Genomic DNA, 12,944 nt, shown 5'->3' with positions numbered 1-12,944 from the left:
CAGGCAAGAACCCCTTCTTGGACTGATCCATTCTGAATCTCTTCAAAATCTTATCAAGGTATGTACTTTGTGAAAGACCTATGAGGCGTCTCGATCTATCTCTATAGATCTTGATGCCTAATATATAAGCAGCTTCTCCAAGGTCCTTCATTGAAAAACACTTATTCAAGTAGGCCTTAATGCTGTCCAGAAATTCTATATTATTTCCCATCAGGAGTATGTCATCTACATATAATATGAGAAATGCTACAGAGCTCCCACTCACTTTCTTGTAAACGCAGGCTTCTCCATAAGTCTGCATAAACCCAAATGCTTTGATCATCTCATCAAAGCGAATGTTCCAACTCCGAGATGCTTGCACCAGTCCATAAATGGATCGCTGGAGCTTGCATACTTTGTTTGCGTTCTGAGGATCGACAAAACCTTTCGGCTGCATCATATACAGTTCTTCCTTAAGATGCCCGTTAAGGAATGCTGTTTTGACGTCCATCTGCCATATCTCATAATCATAGTATGCGGCAATTGCTAACATGATTCGGACGGACTTTAGCTTCGCTACGGGAGAGAATGTCTCGTCGTAGTCAATCCCTTGAACCTGTCGATAACCCTTAGCGACAAGTCGAGCTTTATAGATGGTAACATTACCATCCGCGTCCGTCTTCTTCTTAAAGATCCATTTGTTTTCTATCGCTCGCCGATCATCGGGCAAGTCTGTCAAAGTCCATACTTTGTTTTCATACATGGATTCTATCTCGGATTTCATGGCTTCAAGCCATTTGTTGGAATCCGGGCCCGTCATTGCTTCTTCATAGTTCGAAGGTTCATTATTGTCTAACAACATGATTTCCAGGACAGGGTTGCCGTACCACTCTGGTGCGGAACGTGTCCTTGTGGACCTACGAAGTTCAGCAGTAACTCGATCCGAAGTACCTTGATCATTATCATGGTTTTCCTCTTCAGTTGGTGTGGGCATCACAGGAATGGTTTCCTGTGCTGCGTCACTATCCCGCTCAAGAGGTAGTACTTCATCGAGTTCTACTTTCCTCCCACTTACTTCTTTCGAGAGAAACTCTTTTTCCAGAAAGCATCCGTTCTTGGCAACAAAGATCTTGCCTTCGGATCTTAAGTAGAAGGTATACCCTATAGTTTCCTTAGGGTATCCTATGAATACGCATTTTTCCGACTTGGGTTCGAGCTTTTCAGGTTGAAGTTTCTTGACATAAGCTTCGCATCCCCAAACTTTTAGAAACGACAGCTTAGGTTTCTTTCCAAACCATAATTCATACGGTGTCGTCTCAACGGATTTAGACGGTGCCCTATTTAAAGTGAATGTAGCTGTCTCTAGAGCGTATCCCCAAAATGATAGTGGTAAATCGGTAAGAGACATCATAGACCGCACCATATCAAATAGAGTGCGATTACGACGTTCGGACACACCGTTTCGCTGAGGTGTTCCAGGCGGCGTGAGCTGTGAAACGATTCCACATTTCTTTAAGTGTGTACCAAATTCGTGACTTAAGTATTCTCCTCCACGATCTGATCGTAAGAATTTTATCTTTCGGTCACGTTGATTCTCCACCTCATTCTGAAATTCCTTGAACTTTTCAAAGGTCTCAGACTTGTGTTTCATTAAGTAGACATACCCATATCTACCCAAGTCAACTGTGAGAGTGAGAACATAACGATATCCTCCGCGAGCCTCAACGCTCATTGGACCGCACACATCGGTATGTATGATTTCCAACAAGTTGGTTGCTCGCTCCATTGTTCCGGAGAACGGAGTCTTGGTCATTTTACCTAAGAGGCATGGTTCGCACGTGTCAAACGATTCATAATCAAGAGACTCTAAAAGTCCATCGGCATGGAGCTTCTTCATGCGCTTGACACCAATGTGACCAAGGCGGCAGTGCCACAAGTATGTGGGACTATCGTTATCAACTTTAAATCTTTTGGCATCTACACTATGAACATGTGTAATATTACGCTCGAGATTCATTAAGAATAAACCATTGACCATCGGAGCATGACCATAAAACATATCTCTCATATAAATCGAACAACCATTATTCTCAGACTTAAATGAGTAGCCATCTCGTATTAAACGAGATCCTGATACAATGTTCATGCTCAAACTTGGCACTAAATAACAATTATTAAGGTTCAAAACTAATCCCGTAGGTAAATGTAGAGGCAGCGTGCCGACGGCGATCACATCGACTCTGGAACCATTCCCGACGCGCATCGTCACCTCGTCCTTCGCCAGTCTCCGTTTATTCCGCAGCTCCTGATGTGAGTTACAAATATGAGCAACGGCACCGGTATCAAATACCCAGGAGTTACTACGATTACTGGTAAGGTACACATCAATCACATGTATATCAAATATACCTTTGGTGTTGCCGGCCTTCTTATCCGCTAAGTATTTGGGGCAGTTCCGCTTCCAGTGACCCTTCCCCTTGCAATAAAAGCACTCAGTCTCAGGCTTGGGTCCATTCTTTGACTTCTTCCCGGTAACTGGCTTACCAGGCGCGGCAACATCTTTGCCGTCCTTCTTGAAGTTCTTCTTACCCTTGCCCTTCTTGAACTTAGTGGTCTTATTGACCATCAACACTTGATGTTCTTTCTTGATTTCAGCCTCTGCTGACTTCAGCATCGAAAACACTTCAGGAATGGTCTTTTCCATTCCCTGCATGTTGTAGTTCATCACAAAGCTCTTGTAGCTTGGTGGGAGCGACTGGAGGATTCTGTCAATGACCGCCTCATCTGGGAGGTTAATGTTCAGCTGGGTCATACGGTTGTGCAACCCAGACATCTTCAGGATGTGCTCACTGACAGAATTGTTTTCCTCCATCTTACAACTGTAGAACTTGTCGGAGACATCATATCTCTCGACCCGGGCATGAGCTTGGAAAACTAGTTTCAGCTCTTCGAACATCTCATATGCTCCGTGATGCTCAAAACGCTTTTGGAGCCCCGGTTCTAAGCTGTAAAGCATGCCGCACTGAACGAGGGAGTAATCATCAGCGCGAGACTGCCAAGCATTCATAATGTCTTGGTTCTCTGGGACGGGAGCGTCACCTAGCGGTCCTTCTAGGACATATTGTTTCCTGGCAGCTATGAGGATGATCCTCAGGTTCCGGACCCAGTCCGTATAGTTGCTGCCATCATCTTTCAGCTTGGTTTTCTCTAGGAACGCGTTGAAGTTCATGTTGACATTAGCGTTGGCCATTGATCTACAAGACATATTTGCGAAGGTTTTAGACTAAGTTCATTATAATAAAGTTCTAATCAAATTATGAACTCCCACTTAGATTAGACATCCCTTTAGTCATCTAAGTGTTACACGATCCGAGTCGACTAGCCCGTGTCCGATCATCACGTGAGACGGACTAGTCATCGTCGGTGAACATTTTCATGTTGATCGTATCTTCCATACGACTCGTGTTCGACCTTTCGGTCTCCGTGTTCCGAGGCCATGTCTGCACATGCTAGGCTCGTCAAGTTAACCCTAAGTGTTTTCGCTGTGTAAAACTGTCTTACACCCGTTGTATGTGAACGTAAGAATCCATCACACCCGATCATCACGTGGTGCTTAGAAACGACGAACTGTAGCAACGGTGCACAGTTAGGGGAGAACACTTCTTGAAATTTTATAAGGGATCATCTTATTTACTACCGTCGTCCTAAGTAAACAAGATGCATAATACATAATAAACATCACATGCAATTATATAGTTGTGACATGATATGGCCAATATCATATAGCTCCATTGATCTTCATCTTCGGGGCTCCATGATCATTTTGTCACCGGCTTGACACCATGATCTCCATCATCATGATCTCCATCATCGTGTCTTCATGAAGTTGTCACGCCAACGACTACTTCTACTTCTATGACTAACGTTTAGCAATAAAGTAAAGTGAGTTACATGGCGTTCTTCAATGACACGCAGGTCATACCAAAAATAAAGACAACTCCTATGGCTCCTGCCGGTTGTCATACTCATCGACATGCAAGTCGTGAATCCTATTACAAAGAACATGATCTCATACATCACAATTCATCATTCATCACAACTTCTGGCCATATCACATCACATGATCAATCGCTGCAAAAACAAGTTAGACGTCCTCTAATTGTTGTTGCATCTTTTACGTGGCTGCAATTGGGTTCTAGCAAGAACGTTTTCTTACCTACGAATAACCACAACGTGATTTTGTCAACTTCTATTTACCCTTCATAAGGGCCCTTTTCATCGAATCCGCTCCAACTAAAGTGGGAGAGACAGACACCCGCCAGCCACCTTATGCAACTAGTGCATGTCAGTCGGTGGAACCGGTCTCACGTAAGCGTACGTGTAAGGTTGGTCCGGGCCGCTTCATCCCACAATACTGCCGAAGCAAGAAAAGACTAGTAGAGGCAAGTAAGATGACAAAATCCACGCCCACAACAAAATTGTGTTCTACTCGTGCAAAGAGAACTACGCATAGACCTAGCTCATGATGCCACTGTTGGGGAACGTTGCAGAAAATTAAAATTTTTCCTACGGTTTCACCAAGATCCATCTATGAGTTCATCTAAGCAACGAGTCTAGGGAGAGAGTTTGCATCTACATACCACTTGTAGATCGCGTGCGGAAGCTTGCAAGGTGATGATGTAGTCGTACTCGACGTGATCCAAATCACCGATGACCTGCGCCGAACGGACGACACCTCCGCGTTCAACACACGTACGGAACAGCCACGTCTCCTCCTTCTTGATCCAGCAAGGAAGGGAGGAGAGGTTGAGGGAGATGGCACCAGCAGCAGCACGACGGCGTGGTGTTGGTGGAGCTGCAGTACTCCGGCAGAGCTTCGCTAAGCACTATGGAGGTGGAGGAGGTGTTGGGGAGGGAGAAGGAGGCAACCAAAGGCCAGGGCGTTCAGGTATGAAGTCCCTCCTCTCCCCCCACTATATATAGGGGTGCCAAGGGGGGGTGGCCGGCCCTAGGAGATCAAATCTCCTAGGGGGTGCGGCGGCCAAGGGGGGGTTTTCCCTCCCCCCAAGGCACCTAGGAGGTGCCTTACCCTCCTAGGACTCTTGCCCCCTTGAACCCTAGGCGCATGGGCCTATGTGGGGCTGGTGCCCTTGGCCCATTAGGCCAAGGCGCACCCCCTTACAGCCCATGTGGCCCCCCGGGACAGGTGGACCCACCCGGTGGACCCCCGGGACCCTTCCGGTGGTCCCGGTACAATACCGATAACCCCGAAACTTGTCCCGATGCCCGAAACAGGACTTCCCATATATAAATCTTTACCTCCGGACCATTCCGGAACTCCTCGTGATGTCCGGGATCTCATCCGGGACTCCGAACAACATTCGGGTTACTGCATATACATATCCCTATAACCCTAGCGTAACTGAACCTTAAGTGTGTAGACCCTACGGGTTCGGGAGACATGCAGACATGACCGAGACTCTCTTAGTCAATAACCATCAGCGGGATCTGGATACCCATGATGGCTCCCACATGCTCCTCGATGTTGTCATCGGATGAACCACTATGTCGAGGATTCGATCAAACCCTGTATGCAATTCCCTTTGTCAATCGGTACGTTACTTACCCGAGACTCGATCGTCGGTATCCCAATACCTTGTTCAGTCTCGTTACCGGCAAGTCACTTTACTCGTACCGTAATGCATGATCCCGTGTCCAACACCTTGGTCACATTGAGCTCAATATGATGATGCATTACCGAGTGGGCCCAGAGATACCTCTCCGTCATACGGAGTGACAAATCCCAATCTCGATCCGTGTCAACCCAACAGCTACTTTCGGAGATACCTGTAATGTACCTTTATAGTCACCCAGTTACGTTGTGACGTTTGGTACACCCAAGGCATTCTTACGGTATCCGGGAGTTACACGATCTCATGGTCGAAGGAAGAGATACTTGACACTTGCAAAGCTCTAGCAAAACGAACTACACGATCTTTTATGCTATGCTTAGGATTGGGTCTTGTCCATCACATCATTCTCCTAATGATGTGATCCCGTTATCAACTACATCCAATGTCCATAGTCAGGAAACCATGACTATCTGTTGATCACAACGAGCTGGTCAACTAGAGGCTTACCAGGGACATAGTGTGGTCTAAGTATTCACACGTGTATTACGATTTCCGGATAATACAGTTATAGCATGAATACAAGACAATTATCATGAACAATGAAAAATAATAATACTTTTATTATTGCCTCTAGGGCATATTTCCAACAGCCTCTGCTCCAGAGTGAGAAGTCCGTGGAGAAATGCAAATCCTCCTCTTGCTCATCAATGCAGGCTCCATCACTGGTGCCTCGAGCATCCTCATGCGATGGCCACTGCCCTCGAACTGGACAAAAATCATCTTTGCGTTGCCAGCTAGTGTCGCACACAACCATCGCCAATGTGCCTACCAATACGCCGACGCGCCAGTAGATGAGTTGTTTCAACTCTTGATATCCTTGTCATGACCGCTAAGTGTCACTAGCCCTGCCGCAATGACCAGCGGAGGCCACTGCCGCCACTACCATGATTACTCACACATTTTCACCAATGATGTTGTGTGCGTTGTCGCCTCTGTGAGCACCGACAGCACCAGCTCCGCCTTTTTTGCACATTAGGACGTCGACACCGAAGTCGCTTGCTCGGCAACCTCATCGGTTGGTGATGAGGGAGAGGAGGAGGAGAGGGGGTGATGGTGTGAGAGACCCCTAGGCACCAACCGTGTCACCCAGTGGACGACACAGGGTGCGTTTCCCATGACAATGAAGAAGTGGAGTTGAGAGACAAAATGAAAAAAATAGAATGCAGTTTTAGAAGTGTTTTATAGAGGCAAGGGGCTAAATGCTAAAACCCAACAGGTCAGATGGGGTCACAGCATAGTTTAAAGAACCAAACCAGACCGTCGATTAAAGCCGGTGGCCTTGGCGGGTTTTAAAATAATGAAATCATTCCACAATTGGACCAAAGAAAACCGGCCGAATCGATCGGGTTTTCCAAAGACAGGGTGCTAAACCTAAGCGGTTGGACCAAAAAAATGCAAATTAGATGAAAATATGGGTGATTTTCATGGGATTCGACCTAGGCTACAGGGGTTAGAAGCTCAAAGGCTTAAACCTAGCCCAATAGCCACCTATGTTAGGCTTCCTTCTTGTCCTAATGAAAGAAATATTTATATCTGAGCTTTATTCTATGAAAAAAAAGTTGTACCTCGAACTGGTATCGAACTAAAGGTCCGACCGGTGAAAACCTAAACCGCCGGGCTAACCAACTCCATTCCTGATTCGGTTCTTTAAATCTATGGGTTGGAGATAATTTTGGACCTGGACGCCGCGCTTATTGCACTTCGAGCGGTTGAATGTTCAGGTATTTAATGACACATTCATTTTTTGTGGGAAAACTTTTGATCTATTCATCTTCAATCATGACAGTACAATGAACACTAGAAATAATAAAAATTACATATAAATCCGTAGACCACCTAGCGTCGAGTACAAGCACTGAAACGAGCCAAAGACGTGCCGCCTTCATCGGTCCTTCCTCGCCAGAGCCTGACAAAACTTGTTGTAGTAGATAGATGCTAAGCCCCATAGGACCAGCGCACCAGAACAGCAACCTTCGCTGATAAAGAGTAGCGTAGATCGAAAGGATCCAACCTGAAGGCACACGAATATAGACGAATGACGACCAAATCAGAGCAGATCCACAAAAGATAGATCCACCGGTGACACACCTTCACACGCCACCGATGATGCTAAAGCATCACCGAAACATGAGCTAGGTGGGAAAAACGTTATTCCATCTTGAGGGAGCCACCTTCATCTCATCTTAATAAACAGGACACGGAACTTTAACAAAATTCAAAGAAACATCTAAAAGCGAAGCCCTTCTACCAGCAAGGGTCGGGATCCACCACGACCCCATGGCCTTAAGGCCACCAGAGAGAAGGCGGATCGACGACGGCACCGACAGGATGCAAATGAACCTTAAGCTTTTTGGGAGAGAGGAGGCGGCGGTGGCTGCGTGAGGTAACATGAACGTCATGGGCTCCACTCTGATATTTACTCACACCTTCTTTGTGCACTTCTCTACAAAATCAATATAGTTCGTTGCACTCAAAAGAGCTTTTCAAATATATAAATTAATATATAACGTACATATTACATCCATTCGGAATTAGTTGACACTTAAACAGACATAATCTAGTACTGATACATGCAAAATAAAATATAATGAACTTAATTAATGGACTAATTGTTGGCGAAAATAAATCTTAGAATGCAGCGCGGGTCTTATGCATCCGAACAAGGGTACCTGTAAGAGCATCTACAGCCGGGCACCCTAAACCCCCCCTCACACGTCCGAACGGACGACGCGGTCAGTAACCGGTCAAAAAAAGACCAGACAGGCGCCTCAAACCGGCCTTAAATGGTCGGGCTTGTCGGCATCTCTCATATCCATCCCAAATATGGGGAGGCCCAGACGCGTCCGTCACGTTGGACCCGGCCCACACTGACGCACCCGACCCCAAATATAATCATTCCGATCTGCTCCCCGGACCAAACCATAGCCACTCCACTCCGCCCCGAAGCTCCCACCCGGCGATCTTCGGCCTTCTACGGCATGGCGGGCAGTGGGTCCGAATCTTACACCTCAAGATCTGTCAACCCCGAGCTCATCCCACGCAACCCCGAGGAAGAGATGACAGTTGGGCTTGCGCTCCGCCGCTCCCGGGAGGAGTCCGCCTAACGACAGCGCTCAGACTCCTTTCGTCAGGTACCATTGCGTCCGTCCAAATGGTGTATGGATCCGCCGCGAGGTGTGGCATCGCTGCCTCACGGGAAGTGGTGCGACCCCCCTTACGCCCGAATGCGGTGGTGGATGCACAACCTCTCTATTGGCGTGTCGAGGCGGAGGTCGCACCATGGGCGTCGTCCGACGCAAACATGACGCGGCGTGCCTGTCGTGCGAGGAAGCGGGTCTGGGAGGTGGCAGCAGACCTCGCAGCGGTGGACGTTGGCTAGGCGGAGTCGCATTCTCCGGCGCATCGTATGGTGCACCAGCCCGGGCGCCGCAACCACATCGTGGTGGATAGCGCTGGCTCGTCCCAGGACGTATCCATCATCTACCTGACATCCACCAGCACCTTAAGGGTTTCGGGCTCCGACGATAGTAGGACATGAGAGACGGAAGCTCATCAAATCCCGTGAGCCGGCCAGTCCCATGTCCTAGGCTATCTCGCCGGCTACAGGACCAATACTCTGTGAAACACAGCCGGCCGGCGGACATGGATACGGCGGAGCCAGATGAGCTCCGCTTAAAGATCGGTTTACGTTGCATGTAATAGTATGTGTTTGAGGTTTCTAATTTGAATAATCAGGTTGTAGACTGGATTATTTGAGGCGTGACCGGTCACTGTCCGAGACACGTTCGGACGCGTCCGCGGGCATTTGGAGGGTTGATTTGACCAGTAGTCCAGCTATAGATGCTCTAAATCGAAGAAAGAAACACTGAATCTGTATCTTGCCCATCAAAGGAGTACATTATTGCCCCCATTTCTCTTCATGTCACTGTCTGTAACTTATAATGTTGCTCGGTCATTATCTATGTCAGACTTGACAAATCTACAGGAGACAAACAGTTTGTCGGTTTCTGAAGACAGCGAGATATGGTCCTATGCTCTGCCATGCCCGGACCGATAAGCATGCACCACCACTGTTGTAAGAAATACCCAACAACAAATTCATGTAAAAGATGCATGAAAAATGTGGTTTTAATTCGAAGTAGGAAAGGCACTAGTAGGCATAAAGAGGATCCGTAGGCTCTGATTACACTATATGATCCTTGGTTCATTGTTTCGGATATGGGACGTCCCTTCAGCTTTGCTGCTACAAATCTCAAATAGATCAGCCGGTCGAAAGAAAGTAGCAGCAGCTAATGAATAGGACCTCCTTTTACGAAAATTATGTGTACCAGCTCTCCGTTGATTCGGTATAAAGGCTAAATACATTTCTTATTGGCACGTTTATGAGAGTAAACAATTCAAAATGTTGAAACTTTTAAGGTCCTGTGGAACCGCGGTGTTTGTTAGAGTCCTCAACAATTGATGCCATTAAGGTAGTTTGCAGAAGCAGATTGGCAGATTAAGGCCCAAATATTAGTTTATGTGACCCTAGTGGCAACTCACAACTAACAAATACTACTACTTTCTCGAAAGGAAAAAAGGTAGTAACAGATATGAAAGGAGCATATGATCAGTCTAGTTGCAAACTTGCAACATTTATCTCCTCACAGCTATTTGGAATAAATAAATGATGGCATCTCTGCTTGCACGCATTCTCTTTACGCAAACAATTATTAGAATCTAAGTCCATGCATGTGACACATCAGTGGCCAGGAACCACCAACTACAGTGCCTTTCTCCTTTGAGAAAGAACACTCCCGTTGCGTTAGCCCGGTGAGAAAAAAAAGTGAAAGCGTCGACCGCGTGAACTACGCGAAAGAAAACGCCGTGGAGACCGACCGTAGTGCTCCCATCGATCAGCACCTCCCCACAATGCCAAATTGCCAATCCTTCTGAAGCACCCCATCATGAAACGCAACCACAGGAAGGACATGTAAATGGATGATCGATCGCTTCAGCGTCGATCTACGATCACACGGTTGATCTACTAGTACTATCCTAGCTAGCGATCGCAGGAAATGGTTCGTCACTGTTAGCCAACCTCCGAGCTAGAGCTGCCGCCTGCCGGAGCAGTCACCCACCTCTGCTGCAGCTAGCTGCATGATGGCTCGCAAGAACGGCCGAGCCCCGTGCGCCGAGGCTGCTGTCTGTCTGCCCGGCCGCGGATCGACAGGCTAGATGCAGGCTACTCCGGAGGCACGCCGGGGGCCGCTACGTAGAATTTGTCGAAAAGCAGGCACAATCATTGTCCATGACATCACGATAAGCATCCAGGAAATCAGGTGATTGAGTGTCGTGCCGTGTGCGCTGTGCTGCCTCAACGTGCCATATATCTTCAGGTGTCTGGACTCCGGATCATGGAGCCAATTTCCCCATGATCCTTTTCCGGCTATAAATCCACCACTCCTCTCTCTTCCTTCCGTTCACAAGACTCCCCACCCGTCCTCTCTTTCCCTTCTCCACTCCGACTATACTCTGTTATTTCTCTGTCTTCTAGCTCAGCTGCGTACTACAAGCAAAGCAAGCAGCATGTATCCAGCTGAGGTTGCAGGTGTTCTTCTCCCCGCGGCGTACTTGCCGCCACCTCCAAACGCAGCCTCTTTCGGACCCCATTATCCCTACCAGATAGCGGAAGACGATCATCTCCTGTTCCAGTGCGGCGGCAGCAGTCTAATGCAGTTGCCCTACGCCGACGAGCTGTTTCTCAACCACCCTCCGGCGGGGCTGCCCAACAGGTCGAGCTCCGACGAGCCAGCGTCCCACGCCGTAGACCGGCAGCGCGCCGAGGAGAGGAGGAAGAGGCGGATGGTGTCCAACCGGGAGTCGGCGCGGCGGTCGCGCGTGCGGAAGCAGAAGCAGCTGGGCCAGCTGTGGGCGCAGGTCGTCCACCTCCGGGACGCCAACCGTGACCTGCTCGACCAGCTCAACCGCGCCATCGTGGACTGCGACCGCGTCGTGCGCGACAACTCCCGGCTGAGGGACGAGCGGGAGGAGCTGCAGCGGAGGCTCCGGGAGCTCCCTGTGGTCGATGCCGGCGACGCGGAGGGCGTCGCCGTTGGTGAAGATGACCAGTCTACAGTCTAGGATGGTTGTAGTTGCAACCAGCTAGAGGAAAAATAACATTTCTTTCTCTGAGAGACCGAGGATGTCTAGCAAATGGCTTCCTTCGTAGTAATTCTTTTTCTGCTTAATAATTTCCTTTCTGTTCGTCGAATCTTTGCTCCATGTACCGATTAAATAGTATATACTCCCTCCGGTCCAAAATATTTGTCTTTTTAGATATTTCAAATGAACTATCACATACGGACGTATATAGTCATATTTTAGAGTGTAGATTCACTCATTTTGCTACGTATATAGTCACCTGTTGAAATCTCTAGAAAGATAAATATTTAAAAACGGAGGGAGTAGTTATTAATATTCTTCTAGTATACATACAGTGTAATAGATATGGACCAATCACAAAAAAAGGGAGAGGTCGCTAGTTCCGACCACCACATATTTCAAACTAATATGTAGGAGCATTTTCTAAGTGGCTTTGGTGGAGAAGTTGATGCATAAAGCAAAAAGAAAAAAGAAAAAAGATGCTCAATCAAAGCAATCTACTCATTAATAATATGTGATGGTAAATGGAATCTAGAAATACAATCCATACACAACATGTTATGCAGTTGTCTATTGCCTCAGAATTGTCGTATCAAGGGATAGAAGAAAAAGACTTAACATCCTACTTCGGTAGTGCTAGCATAGACACAGGCTAACAACCCCCGCCCCCTAAGACGACAAAGTCAGATGGGGCGGGGCGGGGGATTCCTGGATTATGCCGTCAGCCACATTGAGTAAAATCGTCACTGGTCTTTTACTCAACCTGCATACATGCCAACATCTATAGTTGTCGGTGCTCAGTCGTAGTAGAATGAATATAAATGGGGCTGTTGAGTATGTATTTTATACTGCACGTGTATTGGAGTTATGGTCCACCTCCTAGTCTTGTATAGTTGAGATAGAGGTCTTCCCTTGTATTATATATGCGTGCACCAGCACCCAAATCAAAACAACGAGTATTGTATTGCAAAACATCTCTCTACATGGTATCAGTTTTTAGGTTTTAATCCTCGTCTTCCGCCGCCGCCGCCGCCGCCGCGCGCTCCTCCCGCGTCGCCGTTGTCGTGACCCCAGCGCCGCCGCCGCCACGCGAATCCTCCCGCGCCGCCACCGCCGTGCGATCCCTCC

The 12,944-nt window shown here is 47.7% G+C and overlaps 1 protein-coding gene across 1 annotated transcript; it reads left to right on the top strand.

The window, feature by feature from the left end:
* Positions 1 to 11,102: 11,102 nt before the first annotated feature.
* On the top strand, positions 11,103 to 11,975 carry LOC119341244 (basic leucine zipper 8-like). The gene has a single exon (XM_037613114.1). It carries the CDS (start codon positions 11,241 to 11,243, stop codon positions 11,793 to 11,795), a length of 555 nt encoding a protein of 184 aa, XP_037469011.1. The 5' UTR covers positions 11,103 to 11,240; the 3' UTR covers positions 11,796 to 11,975.
* Positions 11,976 to 12,944: the final 969 nt, after the last annotated feature.

This window comes from Triticum dicoccoides, chromosome 7B (assembly GCF_002162155.2).
Source record: "Triticum dicoccoides isolate Atlit2015 ecotype Zavitan chromosome 7B, WEW_v2.0, whole genome shotgun sequence".
Lineage (NCBI taxonomy): Eukaryota > Viridiplantae > Streptophyta > Magnoliopsida > Poales > Poaceae > Triticum > Triticum dicoccoides.
This window is presented reverse-complemented; position numbering and strand designations above follow the sequence as displayed.

What these genes read in the sequence shown, in the direction of transcription:
- LOC119341244 (XM_037613114.1), top strand. Translation starts at nt 11,241, where the DNA reads ATGTATCCAGCTGAGGTTGCAGGTGTTCTTCTCCCCGCGGCGTACTTG.